A 23,993-nucleotide genomic window follows, 5' to 3' on the forward strand; every position below is an offset into this window, starting at 1 on the left:
CAAGAGGCAATAATTCCTCAATACACGCAGGACCTCGATTAAGCCAAACAACAATGGCCTGTTCTGTATGATTGTAAAGAGTCAGTCGATCTGCTAACCTATTCTGTTCACGTCTAATTTGATGAGGAATAAACTCCCGGTTCTACATCAGAGCCTTGATCTCAGCCACTAAGTGTCCTTATGCCGATCTACATAATCTGTACTGCATACAAAAGTAATAAGGGAAATAGATTCAACAAAAGTAAGCGAAATTCTTTTTTTTGCTTTGGACTAATATAATATGTTTATTCGGTAAAACGGTGCAACAAATTTTTTTGACCCTGTAATCACCTGTTTTTTTAAGATTTAGGTAGTAACAACTTTAGCGTATATGAGAAAAATCTGCCGAAGAATCTTACCAGTCCTTCCACTTCTTCTGATTGAATTTGGAAACTTCCAGTCCTTGGATCATTCCATACAACTTTCCACCAAAAAAGCTTTGCACAACATCACGCCCAAACTAGAATCTCCCAAGGTGAACGGATTTTCCTTTTCTGCAGGAAATGGATGGATTAACTACAAAGGCTAAAGGCAGCTGTAGCACACCCGATGAAACCGACGGCGACAGTACCAGAAAACCACGTCTACTAAACCTAATGAACTTGTGGAGCTTAGGGGGTCAATTTAATCGTCCTAGCCTACGTCCGATGATGGTCCACCCCGGACAACTTTTCACCATAAAAACGAACCCGCGGCTGATCTGATCTGGTATATGAAACCGCGGTGTGTCACTTGCATCCACCCATGTTCGTTCCCACAACGTAGGTTTGAGTCAACTCCATGAAACATAAGCAACCTAGACGTCCGTCTCGCCGGTAGAAACCCTGGTTGGAGGGAGGGGTGCGCCACCAACCACCACCATTCCCTTGCCCTGTTTTGCCAGCCATCACATCATCGGCAGTTTTGTCCTACGGCAGAGTGTCTAGGGCTCTAGGCCACCCGCACTCGACACTTATATAAAGGCCCGGCTAGCCGCTCCAGCATAGCATCCACCCAAGCAGAGCTCACCTTTTCCCTCACCCGAGAGCTCCCGGGAGGCGGCAAACTTTCTTGATCCTTCAATATTGTTACATACAAAACCTATCATTTCTTGCCATGGCCGCGAAATCTTGGAACCCGTTCTCGTGCTGCGTCGGCGGCGCCAGAGTAGCTGACAACGACGATCATTGCAAGCGGCGGATCGGGCGGAGGGGGAAAGGCTGCCCAAGGTCGTCGTCGAGGATGTCCTTCAAGAGCTTCAGCTCGTCGGGGACGCTGTCGCCGGAGGACCTGTCCATCACGCTGTCCGGCTCCAACCTGTACGCCTTCACCTACGCCGAGCTCCGCGCCGCGACCGGAAGCTTCTCCCGCGCCAACTACCTCGGCTGTGGTGGCTTCGGCCCAGTTTACAAGGGCGCCGTCGACGACAAGCTCCGCCCCGGGCTGGCCGCGCAGCCCGTCGCCGTCAAGTACCTCGACCTGGACTGCGGCACGCAGGGACACAAGGAGTGGCTGGTGAGTGCCAAACAGAGTGAAATGCACGCGCACGATCGCTGAACAGCTAGCTTATTATGTGGGTTGTTCTTTGTAGGCAGAGGTTTTCTTTCTTGGGCAACTGAGGCACAAGAACCTGGTGAAACTGATCGGCTACTGCTACGAGGACGAGCACCGGATGCTAGTCTACGAGTTCATGAGCGGCGAGAGCCTGGAGAAGCACCTCTTCAAGAGTGAGTTCTTCACTGTTTTCTGCCATCTGGTTCATCAGCGATGAGCTGTTCTTTGTCCCCTGAAGTTTCTTTTCTGTAAGTCAAGAGGATAGCTGAGCTACACTCTGCCTTCCAAAAGAACAACACTTGCTCTTTTTAATACAGAGGAACTGTAGATATTTGGATATTTGGGTTAAAGAATTATTTTTCCTACCAACTTCCTAGTGCTTGAAAGTTACAACTCTTGGTCAACGTGGAGGAGACTGACCTGAATCGTTCTATCCCCTTTCAGGCATAAATGGCTCTCTCCCGTGGATGACAAGGATGAAGATCGCTGTCGGCGCGGCCAAGGGCCTTGCCTTTCTCCACGACGCAGACCTGCCCGTGATCTACCGCGACTTCAAGGCCTCCAACATATTGCTCGACTCGGTAAGCCTCCCGTAGCTTTAGACTTTTTGCAAAGAAAAGAAGCGGTTTTGAAAATGTCTCATTCATTTGGGAACTGTAGTGGTGGTTACTAACAAATGTGGTCGAAAAAGCTTCACACCTCTTATACATTGGAACTACTACGAAACTGACTGACAAGCAAAAAATAATTTGATGTCGAATCTAGATTTTGAACCTTTAACTTTTGACCAGTTGAACTATCCAAGATGCCATGAACTTTGTTGTGACCTGACTGATACTTTGAAGATTCTTGGGTGCATGACAAACTTGAGAAATCTTATGCTATGTCCTAGCTTCACCACATAAGTCAAGCTCACAGTAATACCCACGGAGTAGTAATTCACAAACTGTAGTGCAATTGTACTAATATTTTATATATTATATCTAGTTGGAGAAAATTTTCACCTATGTCTTTGTATGTCACTTCATGCTATTTTCCTTGACAAAGTTCCTACGCTTGCTATTTCAGGATTACAACACCAAGTTGTCCGACTTTGGGCTGGCCCAAGATGGGCCCCAGGGCGATGAGACACATGTGACAACACGTGTCCTGGGGACTCATGGTTATGCAGCGCCAGAATACATTATGACGGGCCACTTGACCGTCAAGAGTGATGTATATAGCTTTGGCGTAGTGCTCCTGGAGCTTCTCTCCGGGCTACGATCAGTGGATCGTTCACGACGGCTAAGGGAGCAGAACCTGGTGGATTGGGCTAGACCATACCTCAAGCACTCTGACAGATTGTACAAAGTCATGGACCCAGCTCTCGAGTGCCAATACTCATGCAAAGGTGCCGAGGTGGCAGCACTGGTGGCATACAAGTGTCTTAGCCAGAACCCAAAGTCTAGGCCCACCATGAGGGAGGTGGTCAAGGCCCTCGATCCCATCCTCAGCATGCAAGACTTCTTTCCTGTGGGCCCATTTGTGTTCACAGTCATTGTGGAGGAGGACAAGGTCGTGGACATGAAGGTGGAGGTCGAGGAGAAGCACTAACACCATTGCCAGAACCATCAAGACAGGCACCGGCAGAAGTACCCTGACTCAGCAATCCATGCCGGCATTGTGCTCCGCCGCCGCGATGGGTTCATTACCGGGTACACTGGTGCGCAGCGGCGGGAACAAAGGTCATCGAGCTACCACCGGGAGAGAGGGGTACAAGACTAAGGTAGGGAAGTGTGTAGGACAATATGGTGTGCACATAGTATAGAGATGTGATACAATGTCACTTCAGTTTGTTTCAGATTTGTGGATTGTGTTTCTTTTCTTCTTTTGTATTTTTGGAAAGGTCTCATGTGGCTTACGCCCATCTTTCTTCTTGATAGTGACAACAGGGGTTAGATAAATATAGGGATGCAAAACGGTGTGACAAAAGTCTGTTTTTGATTTTCGCAAGGATTGTTCAAGATGTTGTGAATGGCCTAGTTAAAAGGGATGCTCAATGTTTCTTTCATTTACACTCTAGAATTTTGATCCAACAATTGTTCATTGTTCGCAAGTGAGATGAGTATTACTAGAAAAAATTGGCATGCATGCACGCCTCGGTAAAACTTCGCACAGGGAAATTGAAATGCAGATTATCATCTTATGCCGAGAGAGAGATGTCTTACGATTGACCATATTCAAATGCTTTTGTGATTGTGTGAGCACTGAGGCCATTGTTGAAAAGAAGGATAAGTGGCAACACAAATGAATGCCCTATTGAAATAAAGAACGTGGATTTATAGATTCCTTGAGCCTATAATTATTGGGTTAGAAAGGTGGGATCGTGAAGTAACACACGTACTCCGGAAGGAAGAACCCCTCAAAAAAACTCTGGAAGGAAGAAACCATGCATGCATCGCGTAGTGTGTGAGATTCAATTAAGAGTGATGGAGGATTCTGCGGAATCATGATATATGCATGCGCCACGGGGCTCTCGTCCTAACATCATCCTACTTATGAGAAGTTAGACAAGATATTAATGTGTCCACCTTGGGAGGAAAAATACCCCTTGACTATTTTGCAAGCTTTTGCTAGATAAATCTCTGACCATACACCATTTTTATGGACATTAGGGAAAATAGATAGGTAAGCCTATTTTTAGATTTGAGAACTCTTGGGCTTTGAGATAAGGGTTTAAAGAATTAGTATATAAAACTTGGAATGAAACATATAAAGGAAATATTTTAGGGAGATAGCAACTTAGGTTGAGAAACCTCAGGAAAAAACCCAAAGGATGGAATAGGAATGTTGATACATGGTATAGAAAGATCAAAATTAGTATCATGAAAAGATTGAATGAGATTGATACAAATGTTGAGATAATGGGGCTAACTGTTGTAGATAGAGCAGAACAAAAAGATCTGAGAGATCAATTAAGAAGTGTGATGAAATAAGAAGAATAAAATGGTTACAAAGATATAAAAATAAATAAGTCATAGATGGAGATGGAAATACCAGGCTAAAGTGGATGGGAGAATAAGAAGAAAATAGAATAATTTCACAAGAACAAGATGATGGACTGGTAGAAGGGGAAGAAAACTTAATGAACTATATAACTAATTTCTATAAAGAACTATTTGAGCATCCATAAGAAAATTAGATTTCTTTGAGAGTGCAAGATCTAAAAAATATTAAGGAGGATGAAAGAGAGAGATTGATTGCGCCCATTTCTCTCCAAGAAATACATGAGGTGGTATTTGGGATGAAGAAAAATAAAAGCCCTCACCCTGATGGGTTCCCTACTGCTTTCTATCAGGAATTTTGGGATCTTGTTAAATAGGATTTAAAAGCCTTGGTGGAAGAACTAGCTAAGGGAAATATAGACATATCTAGATTGAATTATGGAATCATTACTTTAGTACCAAAAAAGCTGATGCTAAACAAATTCAGAAGTTTAGACCAATATGTTTGCTGAATGTTAGTTTTAAAATAATAACAAAGGTGTTGATTAATAGGCTAACCAGATGTGTTTCCCCTGTGATATCTAGAACACAAACTGCTTTTATTAAAGGGAGATACGTCATGTAAGGTGTGGTGATTTTGCATGAGGCCCTGAATACATTTCACACCAAAAAATAGGATGCACTGACTTTTAAAGTAGATTTTGAAAAGGCATATGATAAAATCAAGTGGCCATTTGTGATCCAAATGTTGAATCTTGCATGATTCCCTGACAAGTGGTGTGATTGGGTTATGGAAACTATGAGAGGACATATGGGCATAAGGGTCAATGATGAAATTGAGCCTTACTTCAGAACATATAAGGTACTCAAACAAGGTGATGTTATGTCACCTTTGTTGTTTGATTTGGTTGCTGATGCATTGGTTGTGTTGATGAGCAATGCACTTGAACATGACTTGGTGAAAGGGGTCCTGGGTAGTGATAGTAATAAGGGGGTGAACATGCTTCAATATGCAGATGACACAATCTTCTTGTTGCAAGATGATATTGATAGTGTTGAAAATTGAAAAATCGTTTTGGGAGCTTTTGAACAAATGTCAGGGCTAAAAGCAAACTTTCATAAAAGTGAGCTGATGCTTTTTGCGAAGGCTGCATATAAACAACACTTATACCAGGAAACACTGACATGTAAAATGGGTGAACTTGATGGAAATATGCAATAGAGGCAATAATAAAATGGTTATTATTATATTTCCTTAATCACAATAAAGGTTTATTATTCATGCTAGAATTGTATTGACCAGAAACTTAAATACATGTGTGGATACATAAACAAATATCGTGCCCCTAGTGAGCCTCTACTAGTCTAGGTCATTGATCAAATATGGTTAAAGTTTCCTAACCATAGACATGAGTTGTCATTTGATAACGAGATCACATCATTAGGAGAATGATGTGATGGACAAGACCCATCCGTTAGCTTAGCATATGATCATTCAGTTTATTACTACTGCTTTCTTAATGTCAAATACATATTCCTTCGACCATGAGATCATGCAACACCCGGATACCGGAGGAATACCTTGTGTGCTATCAAACTTCATAACATAACTGGGTGATCATAAAGGTGCTCTACAGGTATCTCCGAAGGTGTCTATTGAGTTGACATGGATCAAGATTGGAATTTGTCATTCTGTATGATGGAGAGGTATCTCTAGGCCCTCTCGGTAATACAGCATCACAAGAAGCTTGCAAGCAAAGTGACTAAGGAGTTAGTTACAAGATGATGTATTACGGAACGAGTAAAGAGACTTACCGGTAACAAGATTGAACTAGGTACGGAGATACCGACGATCGAATCTCGGGCAAGTAATATACCGACAGACAAAGGGAACTATGTATGTTGTCATAAAGGTTCGACCGATAAAGATCTTCGTAGAATATGTAGGAGCCAATATGGGCATCCAAGTCCCGCTATTCGTTATTGACCAGAGAAGCATCTCGATCATGTCTATATCATTCTTGAACCCGTAGGGTCTGGACGCTTAAAGTTCGTTGACGATATAGTATTATATGAGTTATGTATGTTGGTGACCGAATGTTGTTCAGAGTCCTGCATGAGATCACAAACATGACGAGGAGCTCCGGAATAGTCCGGAGGTAAAGATTGATATATGGGGTAATAGTGTTTGATCTCCAGAAGGGTTCTATAATTCACAAGACACTGGTACATCCAGGTGCTATACAAATGGTTTTTAACCCCATTCCGCGACGGCGTTCGGAACCGTTGCCAAGTGAGTGACTGCGATAGGGGAGTCCTTCCCACATGACCCAGAAACCGTCGGGGATAGAGAGCCTCGATGCATATACAGTACTCCCTACTGGTTTATGCTTGCATAGCCATCGTACTCGGTATTCTGTGGTCTACGTTTACGATACGCGACCCATCACAAATAGTTCATGATTATAGAAGTAGACAATCACACTCATTTACTTTTCCTTAACTATTTGCGATTATATGTAAGAGCGCACACAGTTTTCGCTATAAAACTGTATGCGAAGCTTGAATACATCCCACACGATTCATTCGTCATACCCACGTCGTATGATCGACCTATCGCACGCGTTCTTCTATGACCAAACGTTTGCGATGCACACAACATCACAAACAGTCCATAATTGCGAAGCGTGTGTGATAAGGTGACTATGTTTTAAACCTTTTCTTTAATATTCGTTGAAATTTTTTGTGTTTCTTCTTGAGCCATACGAGATGAAATTTTCATATACGGCTCTTAGATGTCATGGGCTTTGGCTTTTCTTGGCCGAGATGGCGGGTGAGCCATTCGTCGCGGACGCTATGTTTAAAGACTGCGAGTGCTTCGACATCCGAACAGTCGACAATTTGGTTCTTTTTAATTAGGAACCTAGTCCAGAGTTTCCTGGCTGATTCTCCGGGCTGTTGAACTATGTGACTTAAGTCATCAACATCCGGAGGTCTGATGTATGTGCCTTGGAAGTTGTCGTGGAAGGCGTCTTCCAGGTCCTCCCAGCTGCTAATAGAGTTTTCAGGCAGGTTGTTCAACCAGTGCCGAGCTGGTCCCTTGAGTTTAAGAGGGAGGTATTTGATGGCATGAAGATCATCACCGCGAGCCATGTGAATATGGAGAAGAAAGTCCTTAGTCCATATTGCGGGATCTATTGTTCCATCATATGATTCGATATTCACGGCTTTAAACCCTTTTGGGAATTCATGTTCCATTACTTCCTTAGTGAAGCAGAGGGGGTGTGCGGTGCCTCTATGTCGGGCCAAGTCGCGACGTAGTTTGGATGGAGTCCGTCTGCAGTTTTCGGCCCGGGCGTGATTATGCTTGGCATGTCCGGCTAGATAGCCGTTGTCGCACGTTGGGGCATGCCCCCTCGATCCGTAGATCAATCTGGTTGGACCTGCTCTATTTTGCAGGTCCTACGTACCGTAGGTCATATGTATGGCCCCGAGCTGTTGTGTCTCGACCTTTACAGTGAGATAGTATGGGCTGTTGTTCGGCTTGAGTTGCTGTTTTGTCCCGGCCATGTGGTGGCCGATCAGCCGCATTACGTGCCGACGGTACGGGCTCAAGTGCCTCGTCGTCAAATTGAGGTAGCAGTTTATGCTTCGGGTAACTTTTAGTTGGGCGCTCGAGGCCGTACTCCTCAGCTGCCAGGACATTAGTCCAACTGTCATTGAGTAGATCTTGATCAGCTTGAAGCTGCTGCTATTTATTTTTCAGGCTCCTCGCAGTGGCTATTAGCCGGCGCTTAAAGCGCTCCTGCTCGAGAGGTTCCTCGAGCACGATAAAGTATTCATCGCCGAGGCTCGCCTCCTCCTCGGAGAGTGGAAGATAATTACTGTCCTCCGAGTCTTTGTTTATGGCATGTTCATCAAGGCTAACTTGCCCATCTTCCCGATTGTCCTGTTCGGGGGTTGGTTCGACGGGGTTTTCTTGGTCTTCGGCCTCGTCCGGAGTGTTGTTGTCCCTCGTGCCGGTATTGCTGTCTTTTCCATGGTGTGATTTAGAGCGGTGCCGCTGACGTCGATGCTTTGACTATATCTCAGGAGGTTTATCCTCAACTGGATTTTTCTCATTATCGTTGTCACCCTCTTTGGGTGTATCCACCATGTACACGTCATATGAAGAAGGGGCCGTCCAGCGTCCGGTAAACGGCGGGTTTTGGGCATGTTCTTCTCCGACATCGTCGCCCATACTGTCGATGTCTTTGGAGCCAAAATCGAGCATGTCGGTCAAGTCCTTGACGGTGGCGATGAAGTGGGTGGTGGGTGGGACATAAAATTCCCTGCTCTCAGCCCCTAGTCCTGGCTGGACATAGTTCGGACGTTGCTCCTCTGTAATAACGAGGGATTGCATCAAGTCCAGAGCCTCGCTTAAAGGCGAGGTTTGTCTAGGGGGGAAATAATTCGTGGAGTACGGCGGGAAGGGGACTCCATGGCCAAGCTCACACGATGCTATCTTTGAGGGTTCAGAGCCAGTGTCCGGAGAAGAGTCCGGCTTTGTGATGGTTGCCAGGGACACTGCTTCCTCCGACTCTCCGGTACTGGGCCTAGTGGCCGTAGATAGTCCGGTGGGTTTACAAATCCCGTCTTCCGTCCTGGCAACGCGCTCCGGCTGTAAGGCCAGAGCGGAGATTGGGGTCCTGAATCCTTGGAAGATTAAGTCTCCTCAGATGTGAGCGACACAATCCAAGTTTCCAAAACTAATCTGGTGACCTGTGGCGTAGTTGTCGATCTGCTCTAGATGGCCAAGCGAGTTGGCACGCGGTGCGAAGCCGCTGAATACGAAATTCTGGTCGGGGAGAAAATCCTCCCCCAGGGAAGCATCGTTGTGGATGATTGATGGAGCCATCTAACCTTCTGGCAGCGACATAGTGAAACTCTCAATGAAAGCACCAATGTCGGTGTCAAAACCGACGGATCTCGGGTAGGGGGTCCCGAACTGTGCGTCTAAGGTTGATGGTAATAGGAGACAGGAGACATGATGTTTACCCAGGTTCAGGCCCTCTTGATGGAGGTAATACACTACGTCCTGCTTGATTGATCTTGATGAGTATGAGGATTACAAGAGTTGATCTACCACGAGATCGATGTGGCTAAACCCTTGAAGTCTAGCATGTATGATTGTGATTCTCCTAAGGACTAAACCCCTCCGGCTTATATAGACACCGGAGGGGACTAGGGTTACACAAAGTCAGTTACAAAGAAAGGAAATAATACATCCGGACGCCATGCTTGCCATCCACGCAAAGGAGAGTCCCACCCGGACACAGGAGGAAGACTTCTATCTTGTATCTTCATGGCCCAACAGTCCGGCCCATGTCACACAGGCCGGACGCCCGAAGACCCCTTAATCCAGGACTCCCTCACATGTGCATGTAGTTCAAATTTGAATTATGCATATAAATGCATTGAAAACTCAATTAATGCATAAAAATGTCCAAACGAACCTCGAAAAATCCCAAAAATTGACACAACACTCCTGTTGTTCTATGTTGGCACGAGAAATTTTTTAAAAGCAATAAGAGGCAATGGATATTGTATCGTCCCCAAAGGTGGGACGTTCCCTACCGAAACCATTAGGCTTGTTGTGAGAAGCTCTAGTTTGTGAGAAGCATATCCCCAAACTTGCCCCAAATGGGACAAAAAATTACCACGACATGTTGTGACCCAATTATGTAATTCAAATCAAGACGAAAAATCAAGTAGATCTCACACAGTTCATTATCATCAACCGTGTGAGATGCAGCACAAAATATCTTGGAGCACCGTCGGATTATAGTACACATACAGCTTACGCGAAAAGGTGCGACGGCTACAGTCCACAGCCCACTCTGAATAAGGGACAGTGTCTGATGACACTTTGCGTGCGAGTTTTTTCGCTGAAGTGATTCCAAATTTTCGGCTTCCGCAGAAATATCTACCTCCCCGACCCCTCCCCTTATCAAAAGTCACATTTCCCCTGTTTCCGCCTTCCTTTCCAAGTTGAAACCTTCACTCCTTGCTTGCAGCACCGCCTCCTCGCCGGCGACCCTCCTTCACGCTACTCGGCTTCGCCTATCCAGGCAGGTAATCCACACCCGACCCCCATCCTCCTCCTCCTTCCACATCCCACATGCCCCGACCGCCGGCACGAGCGCAACACCTTCCACCCAAATCACCGACCCCTCGACCAAATAAGCGCCGCCCTAAGCCATGGTGTACGTAGTATAGTGTGACGCCCCTGATTTGACCGTACACTAATCATACACGCAAATGTGTACGATCAAGATCAAGGACTCACGGGAAGATATCACAACACAACTCTAGACACAAATTAAAATAATACAAGCTTTATATTACAAGCCAAGGGCCTCGAGGGCTCGAATACATAAGCTCAAAATACACAAGAGTCAGCGGAAGCAACAATATCTGAGTACAGACATAAGTTAGACAAGTTTGCCTTAAGAAGGCTAGCACCAAAGCAATAACGATCGAAAAGGCAAGGCCTCCTGCCTGGGAGCCTCCTAACTACTCCTTGTCGTCTACGGTCTTCACTTAGTAGTAGGCATCCTCCGGGTAGTAGTAGTCATCAGTGGCGTCGTCTGGCTCCTGGGATCCGTCATCTGGTCGCAACAATCGGGTATGGGGGAAAAGAAGTAGCAAAGCAACCGTGAGTACTCATCCAAAGTACTCACAAGACTTACATCAGATCTAAACTAAGGATGCATCTGTATCAGAGGAATGGGTTGTATATGTGGACTAGGCTGCAAAAATGCCAGAATAGAGTGAAGACCTAGTCCTATCGAAGACTAGCATCTTCTGGAAACCACCATCTTGCAGCAACAGGAGGGAGTAGAGTAGCATAAAGTAAAGTAGTAGTAGTAGTGTTATCAACCTCGGCCAGAGATCCTTTCTCGACTCCCTGCGAGAAAGAAATCCCAGAGCCATACTATCCAGTTATCATCTCATATCCAAGTCTCATCACCATCCAATTCTCATCACAAGTATCCAGTTCTAGTTGTATCGATCGGGATACAACTCCAAGTGTACGTTACTGTAGGACAGGCTATCGATAGATGTTTTCTTCCCTGCAGGGGTGCACCAACTTACCCACCACGCTCGATTAACTCCGACCGGACACACTTTCCTGGGTCATGCCCGGCCTCGGCCAAACAATACGCCACAACCCGACCTAGGCTTAATAGAGAGGCCAGCATGCCGGACTAAACCTATGCCCCCAGGGGTCATGGGCCATCTCCCCGAGAACTCCTGCACGTTGCGTACGCAGCCGGTGAGAAGACCTAGCTACCTCCTTCAACAAGGTAGGTGCTTACCAGTCCAACCCGGCGCGCGCCGCTCAGTCGCTGATGTCTATTAAGCTTCGGCTGATGTATACGACGCAGAACGCCCATACTATGCCCACGTGATGGTTAGTGCTATCAGGCCAGAGGCCCCTCGAATCAAATATCCAAATCGTAGTGGATTAGGAGCACGCGGTAACGAGCACAGACTCGTGATCGATGTGACCCCGTCGCCCCGTCTCGAGTACTTGCGACAAGGGCTAAGAATGCCCGGCCACGCCTCGTAAGTATCTTGCGGGCACCTTCTAGGTCAACCCGACTCCACATCACTCGCTATTAAGCTCGCGCGAGTACCCCTCAGGGCCGACCCGTCTTTAGTAACATGGCTCAGTGCAAAAGTCATAGTAACCATAGTAACTATGTGTCTAACACCAAGGGGAAAACCCGAGGAATCACCCCTGGTGAATTCCACTCGATGTTGTCATCAAGGTGAACGTAAGAGGATCCACCCTCGAGGTTCACATTTGATGGGTTGCACGACAGAGCCGTATCGGAAGTGGTTAAGGAGGAAATCACCCTCGATGACCTCGACCATATATCTACACTACAAAGATCTCATCAGGAGTGATGTAATAGGTTCCACCCTCAACACTCGATGGTAACTCTGCAGAGTCATACAACTAGGGGGGTGATGTGCGGTGTCGGGGCCTGGACGTCGATCACGTTGGTCGAGTCATCGAACATAAAGCAAGGCAACTGGGGCAAGGTGGGGGTCACTCATGGATCTCTAACCAACCTATACTAAGAAGTTTAGGATAAGCAGGTAAGGTATGAAAGCAGGTAACAAAAACAGGCTATGCATCAGAGTAGGATCATACATAAAGCAGTAGCAGTTCTAATGCAAGCATGAGAGGGAAAGAAATGGGCGATATCGGAATGCTCAAGGGGGAGTTTGCTTGCCTGGTTGCTCTGGCAAGGAGGGGTCGTCGTCGACGTAGTCGATCACAGGGGCTGCATCGGTCTCGGGGTTGATAACCCACAAGTATAGGGGATCGCAACAACTTTCGAGGGTAGAGTATTCAACCCAAATTTATTGATTCGACACAAGGGGAGCCAAAGAATATTCTCAAGTATTAGCAGCTGAGTTATCAATTCAACCACACCTAGAAACTTAGTATCTGCAGCAAAGTGTTTAGTAGCAAAGTAATAAGATAGTGGTGGTAGCGGCAACAAAAGTAAAGACAACAAAAGTAATATTTTTGGTATTTTGTAGTGATTGTAACAGTAGTAGCAGGAAAGTAAATAAGCGTAAACCAGTATATGGAGAACTCGTAGGCACCGGATCAGTGATGGATAATTATGCCGGATGCGGTTCATCATGTAACAGTCATAACATAGGGTGACACAGAACTAGCTCCAATTCATCAATGTAATGTAGGCATGTATTCCGTATATAGTCATACGTGCTTATGGAAAAGAACTTGCATGACATCTTTTGTCCTACCCTCCCGTGGCAGTGGGGTCCTATTGGAAACTAAGGGATATTAAGGCCTCCTTTTAATAGAGAACCGGAACAAAGCATTAGCACATAGTGAATACATGAACTCCTCAAACTAGGGTCATCACCGGGAGTGGTCCGGATTATTGTCACTTCGGGGTTGCCGGATCATAACACATAGTAGGTGACTATATACTTGCAAGATAGGATCAAGAACTCACATATATTCATGAAAACATAATAGGTTCAGATCTGAAATCATGGCACTCGGGTCCTAGTGACAAGCATTAAGCATAGCAAAGTCATAGCAACATCAATCTCAGAACATAATGGATACTAGGGATCAAATCCTAACAAAACTAAGTCGATTACATGATAAATCTCATCCAACCCATCACCATCCAGCAAGCCTACGATGCAATTACTCACGCACAGCGGTGAGCATCATGAAATTGGTGATGGAGGATGGTTGATGATGACGACGGCGACGAATCCCCCTCTCCGGAGCCCCGAACAGACTCCAGATCATGCCTCCTGAGAGGTTTTAGGGCTTGGCAGCGGCTCCGTATCATAAAACACGATGATTTCTTCTCCCTGATTTTTTCTCTCATCAAAACTCAATATATGGAGGTGGAGTTGGAGTCGGAGACGCAACAGGGGGCCACGAGGTAGGGGGGCGCGCCTTAGGGGGGGCGCCCCCCACCCTCGTGAGAAGGTTGTGGGCCCCCGGTCTGCATCTTTGGCGAGGATTTTTTATTGTTTTTTCTAAGATGTTCCGTGGAGTTTCAGGTCATTCCGAAAATATTTGGTTTCTGCACATAAAACAACACCATGGAATTCTGCTGAAAACAGCGCCAGTCCGGGTTAGTTCCATTCAAATCATACAAGTTAGAGTCCAAAACAAGGGCAAAAGTGTTTGGAAAAGTAGATACGATGGAGACGTATCAACTCCCCCAAGCTTAAACCCTTGCTTGTCCTCAAGAAATTCAGTTGACAAACTGAAAGAAAGAAAAACTTTTACAAACTCTGTTTGCTCTTGTTGTCGTAACTATGTCAAGCCAGCATTCATGTTTTCAGCATAGATCATAACTAACCACATTTGCAATAATTCTCAGGTCTCATCATCACTCATATCAATAGCATAATCAACTAGCAAGTCATAATAATAAATCTCGGATGACAACACTTTCTCAAAACAATCATAATATGATATAACAAGATGGTATCTCGCTAGCCCTTTCTGAGACCGCAAAACATAAATGTAGAGCACCTTTAAAGATCAAGGACTGACTAGACATTGTAATTCATGCTAAAAGAGATTCAATCATAGTCACACCCAGTGTAAATTAACAGTGATGAATGCAAATGACGGCTGTGCTCTCCATCTAGTGCTTTTTAATAAGAGGGTGATGACTCAACATAAAAGTAAATGGATAGGCCCTTCGCAGAGGGAAGCAGGGATTTGTAGAGGTGCCAGAGCTCGGTTTTGAAATAGAGATAAATTGTATTTTGAGCGGTATACTTTCATTGTCAACATAACAACTAATAGATGGCGATATCTTCCATGCTAAACACATTATAGGCGGTTCCCAAACAGAATGGTAAAGTTTATACCCCCCCCTCCACCAACAAGCATCAATCCATGTCTTGCTCGAAACAACGAGTGCCTCCAACATACATCAGGTCCCATGGGGAGTTTTGTTTGCAATTAATTTTGATTTAGTTTGCATAAAGCATGGGACTGGGCATCCCGGTGACCAGCCATTTTCTCGCGAGTGAGGAGCGGAGTCCACTCCTCTTGAGAATAACCCGCCTAACACGGAAGATAAGGACAACCTTTGTTGATACATGAGCTATTCGAGCATACAAAACAGAATGTTTATTTGAAGGTTTAGAGTTTGGCACATACAAATTTACTTTGAACGGCAGGTAGATACCGCATATAGGAAGGTATGGTGGACTCATTTGGCATAACTTTGGGGTTTAAGGGATTGGATGCACAAGCAGTATTCCTGCTTAGTACAGGTGAAGGCTAGCAAAAGACTGGTAAGCGACCAACTAGAGAGCGACAACAGCCATGTACCAGCATTAAAATTAATAAACATTAGATGCAAGCATGAGTAGGATATAATTCACCATGAACATAAATATCATGAAGGCTATGTTGATTTTGTTTCAACTACGTGCGTGAACATGTGCCAAGTCAAGTCACTTAAATCATTCAAAAGAAGATACCACCTCATCATACCACATCATAATCATCTCAATAGCATGTCGGCATACAAGGTAAATCATTATAACTCATAGCTAATCAAGCATGGCACAAGCAACTCTGATCTCTAATTGTTATTGCAAACATGTTTATTCATAATAAGCTGAATCAAGAACGACGGGCTCATCATATTTACAAAAACAAAAGAGGTCGAGTTCATACCAGCTTTTCTCATCTTAGTCAGTCCATCATATAGCATCATAATTGCCTTTCACTTGCACGACCGAACGGTGTGAATAATAATAAGAGTGCACGTGCATTGGACTAAGCTGGAATCTGCGGGCATTCAATAAACAGGAGAAGACAAGGCAATATGGGCGCTTGGTTAAATCAACAATAATGCATATAAGAGCCACTTCAACAATTTAATTATGGTCTTCTCCTACTGACCCCCAAAGAAAATAATTAAAACTATTTACACGGGAAAGCTCCCAGCAAGCAAAAGAAGAACGGGAAATATTTTTGGGTTTTTCTTTTTAATTATTACTACTATAGCAGAAAAATAAACTACTACTAATTTTTTTGGTTTTTCTTAAGGTTTAACAAACACACAAGAAGAAAGCAGGAAAAGGAAAATGAACTAGCATGGATATTACAGTGAAAAAGTATGGGCACCGACATCTAGCAATGAGTGTGTGTGAACATAAATGTAATGTCGGTGAGAAATACGTACTCCCCCAAGCTTAGGCTTTTGGCCTAAGTTGGTCTATGGCCACGGCTGGCCTGGCGGATATCCATAATAATAGTTGTTGGGGTCGTACTGTGATGAGGAGGAAGACTCTGACTGCCACTGGCTGACAGTCATCTCTGGATCCCAAGAATAAACAGATTGTCGTGGAGGCTCATCTTGTGGTTCCTGTTCTGGCTGCTCGACTGGTGCAGGGTTCCAGTAGGCGTGAATAGCCGTCAATGGAACAAGGTACGTGCCTATAGTCAAATCAAACAAAGAAGGAGCAGGCAAGGTAATAGTCTCAGGATGATGTTTATTAAAGAACAATTGATACTTAAGCTCTCCCGCCCTATTCTTAACAATAAAATCATGTGCCACCATGCTTTTATGATCTAGATAAATACGGGGCAGCACCTTTTCTTCCTTCTCAGCATGCCTAATAGGTATGTTAAAATGTGCGGCTAGGCGTGTGGCACAGATGCCTCCAAAGATGGGGCCCTTAATACGGTTCATATTTAACCGTCTAGCAATAATACCGCCCAAACTAAAAGTGTTATCACTGTATAAACCTTGGAGCAGAATAACTAAATCAGGGATACTCAGGTTTCCAGAATTTCTGCGTCCAATTAAACAACGACTAGCAAATAATGCAAAGTAACGCAAAACAGGAAAATATATGCTAGTGATTCATGCATCGGAAACCTTCCTGGTTTCTCCTACGGTGATATTATCAATAAACCCAGCCACATCGTCATGATGTGGTTCTTCTGTCTTGCCCTCAAAAGGGACTAAAAAATCCGACAGAAATCATAAAGTGACATTTCCTTATGCTCATCATATAAATGAAACTCCACCGTAGGTGGTGAGTCCCTAGAATGAAAATGAAAGTTTTGCACAAAGGTATTTGTGAGTAAGAGATACTAATCGCATTGGTCATGGAGGAAAGCAGTGAGGCCTGCATTGTGAGCCAATTCATGAAAATCTTCATAGATACCGGCTGCTCTCAAGAAATCATCAGAAGGCCATTCACACGCCCGAATCTCCGCGGTGCGTGGCAAATTATACCTAGGCTTCGGTGCCTTTTCCTTCGAGCTTTGGCTCGTTGATCCCCTCAATAATCTCTTCATCATTTTCTAAAAAATTCTGAAATTTTTAGTAACTTCAAAATAAAAGTAAACCAAACTCAATAAAACTGATAGCAACTACTCCTACAAGTGCCTAGAGCCTATATCAAGCATTAGAACTACTTGGAACCATATAAATTTGACATGCAAGCTCAAGAACATGGTCACCTATGCAGCACAAATTTACAAAGAATAAAGCACTAGAACAAAAATTAATTGGACCAATGGAGGAGTCACATACCAAGGAACAATCTCCCCAAGCAGTTTTGAGAGAGGTGCTTTGAGCAAGGAGATCGAAAATCACAGAAAAAGTGGCTAGAACTCATGGTTGAGTTGGTTTTTCGGGTTTGTGTGAGATAGAGGAAGAAGATGGGTGCTGGGATAAGTGGAGGAGGGCCACAGTGGGCCCACGAGGCAGGGGGGCACACCTTATAGGGGGGCACGCCCACCACCCTCGTGGCCAGGTGACAGCTCCTCCCGCGGTAATTTTTGCACAGTAAATCCTCAAATATTCCCGAAAAAATCATATTAAATTGGCATGGCATTCTGAGGACTTCTATTTTCGGGATATTTTTATATCGCACAGATAAGTCAGGAAACAGACAGAAAAATACTATTTTTACTTTATTTAATATAAATAGCAGAAAGTAAAAGTGGGGTACAGAAGGCTGTGCTTCTAGTTTCATCCATCTCATGCTCATCAAAAAGAATCCATTAACAAGGTTGATCAAGTCTTGTTAACAAACTCATTCCGATAATCATGAAACCGGAGAAATTTCGAATAACACTAAGTTACCTCAACAGGGATATGCACATCCCCAATAATAAGAATATCATATTTCTTCTTGACAGTAGGAAGAGGAAATTCAAAACCTCCAAATATAATCGATGGAATTTTTCCAATAGAGTTGATACTATGAACTTGAGGTTGTTTCCTCGGAAAGTGTACCATATGATCATTACCATTAACATGAAAAGTGACATTGCCTTTGTTGCAATCAATAACAACCCCTGCAGTATTAAGAAAAGGTGTTCCAAGAATAATAGACATACTATCATCCTCGGGGATGTCAAGTATAACAAAGTCCGTTAAAATAGTAACGTTTGCAACCACAACAGGCACATCCTCACAGATACCGACAGATATAGCAGTTGATTTATCAGCCATTTGAAAAGATATTTCAGTAGGTGTCAGCTTATTCAAGTCAAGTCTACGATATAAAGAGAGAGGCATGACACTAACACTGGCTCCAAGATCACATAAAGCAGTTTTAAGATAATTTCCTTTAATGGAGCAAGGTATAGTAGGTACTCCGGGGTCTCCAAGTTTCTTTGGTATTCCACCCTTAAAAGTATAATTAGCAAGCATGGTGGAAATTTCAGCTTCCGGTATCTTTCTTTTATTAGTAATGATATCCTTCATATATTTAGCATAAGGATTCGTTTTGAGCACATCAATTAATCTCATACACAAAAAGATAGGCCTAATCATTTCAGCAAAGCGCTCAAAATCCTCGTCATCCTTTTTCTTGGATGGTTTCGGAGGAAAATGCATGGGTTTCTGGACCCAAGGTTCCCTTTCTTTACCATGTTTCCTAGCAACAAAGTCTCTTTTATGATAACGTTGATCCTTTGATTGTGGGCTCTCAAGATCAACAACAGGTTCAAATTCTACATCATTATCGTTACTAGGTTGAGCATCATCATGAACATCATCATTAATATTTTTACTAGGTTCATGTTCATTACCAGATTGTGTTTCAGCATCAGACATAGAAGTATCATTTGGATTATCAGGTGGTTCAGCAATAGGTTCACTAGAAGTTTGCACTGTTCTATCATTTTTCTTCTTCTTCTTTTTAGAAGAACTAGGAACATCAATATTATTTCTTTGAGAATCTTGCTCAATTCTCTTAGGGTGGCCTTCAGGATACAAAGGTTCCTGACTCATTCTACCAGTTCTAGTAGCCACTCTAACAGCATAATCATTTTTCTTACTATTTATTTCATCAAGCACTTCTTTTTGAGCCTTAAGTACTAGTTCTACTTGAGTGGTAACCATAGAAGCATGTTTGCTAACAAGTTTAAGTTCACCTTTAATACCAGCCATATAATCACCCAAGTGTCTAATCATATAAGCATTTTCTTTTAATTGCCTACCAAAATAAGCATTGAAGTCATCTTGCTTATACATAAAGTTATCAAACTCATCCAAGCATTGATTAGCAATTTTAGTAGGAGGGACTTCAGCTTTATCATATCTATAGAGAGAATTTACCTATACTACCCGTGTCGGGATATCGGGATCAAGAGGTTCTTCAGTGAATAAATAATTGAGATCATATGTTTCTTCAACCGGTGGTATATTAAGACCATGTATTTCTTCAATAGGAGGTAAATTCTTAACGTCTTCAGCTTTAATACCTTTTTCTTTCATAGATTTCTTTGCCTCTTGCATATCTTCAGGACTGAGAAATAGAACACCTCTCTTCTTCGGAGTTGGTTTAAGAATAGGCTCAGTAATTGGAGCAGGAGATGGCTCGGGAGCTGGCTCGGGAGGTGCCCAATTATTTTCATTTGTCGACATATTATTCAATAGAATTTCAGCTTCATCCGGTGTTCTTTCCCTGAAAAGAGAACCAACACAACTATCCAGGTAATCTCTGGAAGCATCGGTTAGTCCATTATAAAAGATATCAAGTATTTCAGATTTCTTAAGAGGATGATCAGGCAAAGCATTAAGTAACTTGAGAAGCCTCCCCCAAGCTTGTGGGAGACTCTCTTCTTTAATTTGCACAAAGTTGTATATTTTCCTCAAAGCAGCTTGTTTCTTATGAGCAGGGAAATATTTAGCAGAGAAGTAATAAATCATATCCTGGGGACTAGGCACACAACCAAGTTCAAGAGAATTAAACCATATCTTAGCATCACCCTTGAATGAGAACGGAAATATTTTGAGTATATAAAGGTAACGCGATCTCTCATCATTAGTAAACAAGGCAGCTATATCATTTAACTTAGTAAGATGTGCCACAACAGTTTCAGATTCATAGCCATAAAACTGATCATATTCAACCAAAGTAATTATATCAGGATCAACAGAGAATTCATAATCTTTATTAGGAACACATATAGGTGAAGTAGAAAAAGCAGGGTCAGGTTTCATTCTATCTCTAAGTGATTCTTTGTTCCATTTAATTAATAACCTCTTAAGCTCATATCTATCTTTGCAAGCAAAAATAGCGGCGGAAGATTCCATATCAAAAAGATAACCCTCAGGAATAACAGGCATATTTTCATCATCACTATCATCATCGTATTCAGATTCAATAATATTTTTTCTCTAGCCCTAGCAATTTGTTCATCAAGAAATTCACTAACGGGCATAGTAGTATTAGGCATAGAAGCAGTTTCATCATAAGTATCATGCATAGCAGAAGTGGCATCATCAATAACATGCGACATATCAGAATGAATAGCAGAAGCAGATGTAGGTGTCGCAAACTTACTCATAACAGAAGGTGAATCAAGTGCAGAGCTAGATGGCAGTTCCTTACCTCCCCTCGTAGTTGAGGGATAGATCTTGGTTTTTGGATCTCTGAAGTTCTTCATAGTGTCTGGCAAATATAAATCCCAAGTGACTCAAAGAATAGAGCTATGCTCCCCGGCAACGGAGCCAGAAATTTGTCTTGATAACCCACAAGTATAGGGGATCGTAACAGCTTTCGAGGGTAGAGTATTCAACCCAAATTTATTGATTGGACACAAGGGGAGCCAAAGAATATTCTCAAGTATTAGCAGCTGAGTTGTCAATTCAACCACACCTGGAAACTTAGTATCTGCAGCAAAGTGTTTGGTAGCAAAGTAATATGATAGTGGTGGTAGCGGCAACAAAAGTAAAGACAGCAAAAGTAATATTTTTGGTATTTTGTAGTGATTGTAACAGTAGCAGCAGGAAAGTAAATAAGCGTAAACCAGTATATGGAAAACTCGTAGGCACCGGATCAGTGATGGATAATTATGCCGGATGCGGTTCATCATGTAACAGTCATAACATAGGGTGACACAGAACTAGCTCCAGTTCATCAATGTAATGTAGGCATGTATTCCGTATATAGTCATACGTGCTTATGGAAAAGAACTTGCATTACATCTTTTGTCCTACCCTCCCGTGACAGCGGGGTCCTATTGGAAACTAAGGGATATTAAGGCCTCCTTTTAATAGAGAACCGGAACAAAGCATTAGCACATAGTGAATACATGAAGTCCTCAAACTAGGGTCATCACCGGGAGTGGTCCCGATTATTGTCACTTCGGGGTTGCCGGATCATAACACATAGTAGGTGACTATAGACTTGCAAGATAGGATCAAGAACTCACATATATTCATGAAAAAATAGTAGGTTCAGATCTAAAATCATGGCACTCAGGCCCTAGTGACAAGCATTAAGCATAGCAAAGTCATAGCAACATCAATCTCAGAACATAATGGATACTAGGGATCAAACCATAACAAAACTAACTTGATTACATGATAAATCTCATCCAACCCATCACCGTCCAGCAAGCCTACGATGCAATTACTCACACACGGTGGTGAGCATCATGAAATTGGTGATGGAGGATGGTTGATGATGACGATGACGACGAATCCCCCTCTCCGGAGCCCCGAACGGACTCCAGATCAGCCCTCCTGAGAGGTTTTAGGGCTTGGCGGCGGCTCCGTATCGTAAAATGCGATGATTTCTTCTCCTTGATTTTTTTTCTCATCAAAACTCAATATATGGAGGTGGAGTTGGAGTCGGAGACGCAACAGGGGGCCCACGAGGTAGGGGGGCGCGCCCCTCACCCTCGTGAGAAGGGTGTGGGCCCCTCGGTCTTCATCTTTGGCGAGGATTTTTTATTGTTTTTTTAAGATGTTCCATGGAGTTTCAGGTCATTCCGAAAATATTTGTTTTCTACACATAAAACAACACCATGGTAATTCTGCTGAAAATAGCGTCAGTCCGGGTTAGTTCCATTCAAATCATACAAGTTAGAGTCCAAAACAAGGGCAAAAGTGTTTGGAAAAGTTGATACGACGGAGACGTATCAGGGGTCTACAGGAGAGAAGAGGGGGAAGAAACAGTAAATACAGAGCAAACAATGCATCACAAGGCATAACCTGGCAATAAGATGTGCCGGGTGTGAACTAACATATGGCTACACGATATAGGTGAAGGGGGAATTCAACCGGGAATGTTTTCCCGGTTCCGAACCTGTGTCAGACAGATGACCGGAGGGGAAAAGTTCCATGTTCAGATAGTTAGAGGCATTTGATATGTATGTGGGTAGCGTATTCGGGTTTATCTTGTCGTTCTGAGCAACTTTCATGTATAAAGTTTTTCGATCCGAGCTACGGTTTATTTAATATGATTTTCTAAAGTTTTTATTAATTTTCTAGAATTTTTGGAATTATCTAATTTGAATTATCGAAAACAGTGCAAAACCCTTTTATACACAACAGTAGCTAGCCTTAGAGTATGATAGGTGGGGCCCGGTCAACTGTTGACTGAGCAGTCAACATTTGACTGGTCAAAGGTGAACAGTTTTGTGGGGCCTACATGTCATAGAGCCAGGTTTTATCTAGAGTTAAATTAAACCTTTTATATTAACCCGGGTACCACATGTCATTGACCCAGTTTTAGTAAACTTATTTAGCCACGTTTTATTAGCAGGATGACCCACATGTAAGTGATGGGTTAGTAAAAAGATTAAGTTAAATGAGTTAATTAGGCCCCCTAATCTAGTTGGGTTGGCCCATTAGCAGAGGCACAACCGGCCTCGCAGGCAGGGCACGCACGAACGCACAAGGCTTCGGCGGCCAGAGGTCTGCTCGGGGCCATGGCAGGGCGGAGCCCGGCTCGGCGTCGTCGGCCAGCAGGGCTGCGGTGGAGGCTTGGGGCGGCGGGTGTGTGCTGGAAACAACAGCGAGCAGCGGCGGCAACGCAGCGTACATCAGCTGGCGGGAGCAGCATAGCAGGGGGCGCGGTCAGGGGCTATGCGGGCAGCGACCGGAGGCCGGTGCGAAGAGCGGTGGGAGCTACGGCGGGCGCACGGCCGCGGCTCGCAGCGAGCGTCGCGCGGGGCGGTGAGGCCGGCCGGGGGCGGAGCAAAAGGCAGTGGCAGGCATAGGCGCTGCGGGACATCGGCGGAGGCGGACCGGGGCAGGAAGCATGGCAGGGGGAGGCAAGCAGCATGGGCGGGGCAAGTGCACGACGCGGAAGACGACGTGAGGAGAGAGACAGAGGGAGGTGTTGCTCACCCCTGATGCAGGGGTTCATCGGCGAGGCTTGGGGAGGTCCGACGAGGGAGAGTGTGAGGAGGTCCGGTGACGGGGGCATCCAGCGAGGTCCGGCGAGGGAGAAAGGTCTCCAGGCGGCGGCGACGATGTCTTCAAGCGGTGACGAGGGATGGCACGGCGCCCAGGTCGGGTCGGGCGAGGAGAGGGAAGGAGGGGATCGACCGGGTTGCTCCCGCAAACCACCGATCCAGATCGGGTGGGG

At 44.2% G+C, this 23,993-nt stretch overlaps 1 protein-coding gene across 1 annotated transcript; it reads left to right on the plus strand.

Moving 5' to 3' along the window:
• The first annotated feature begins 1,048 nt into the window (after positions 1 to 1,048).
• On the plus strand, positions 1,049 to 3,600 carry LOC119297360 (serine/threonine-protein kinase RIPK-like). The gene is made up of 4 exons (XM_037575180.1): positions 1,049 to 1,533; positions 1,610 to 1,745; positions 2,017 to 2,153; positions 2,641 to 3,600. The coding sequence occupies exons 1-4, from the start codon at positions 1,135 to 1,137 to the stop codon at positions 3,163 to 3,165; spliced, it is 1,197 nt and encodes a 398-aa protein (XP_037431077.1). The 5' UTR covers positions 1,049 to 1,134; the 3' UTR covers positions 3,166 to 3,600.
• Positions 3,601 to 23,993: the final 20,393 nt, after the last annotated feature.

This window comes from Triticum dicoccoides, chromosome 5A (assembly GCF_002162155.2).
Source record: "Triticum dicoccoides isolate Atlit2015 ecotype Zavitan chromosome 5A, WEW_v2.0, whole genome shotgun sequence".
Taxonomy (NCBI): domain Eukaryota; kingdom Viridiplantae; phylum Streptophyta; class Magnoliopsida; order Poales; family Poaceae; genus Triticum; species Triticum dicoccoides.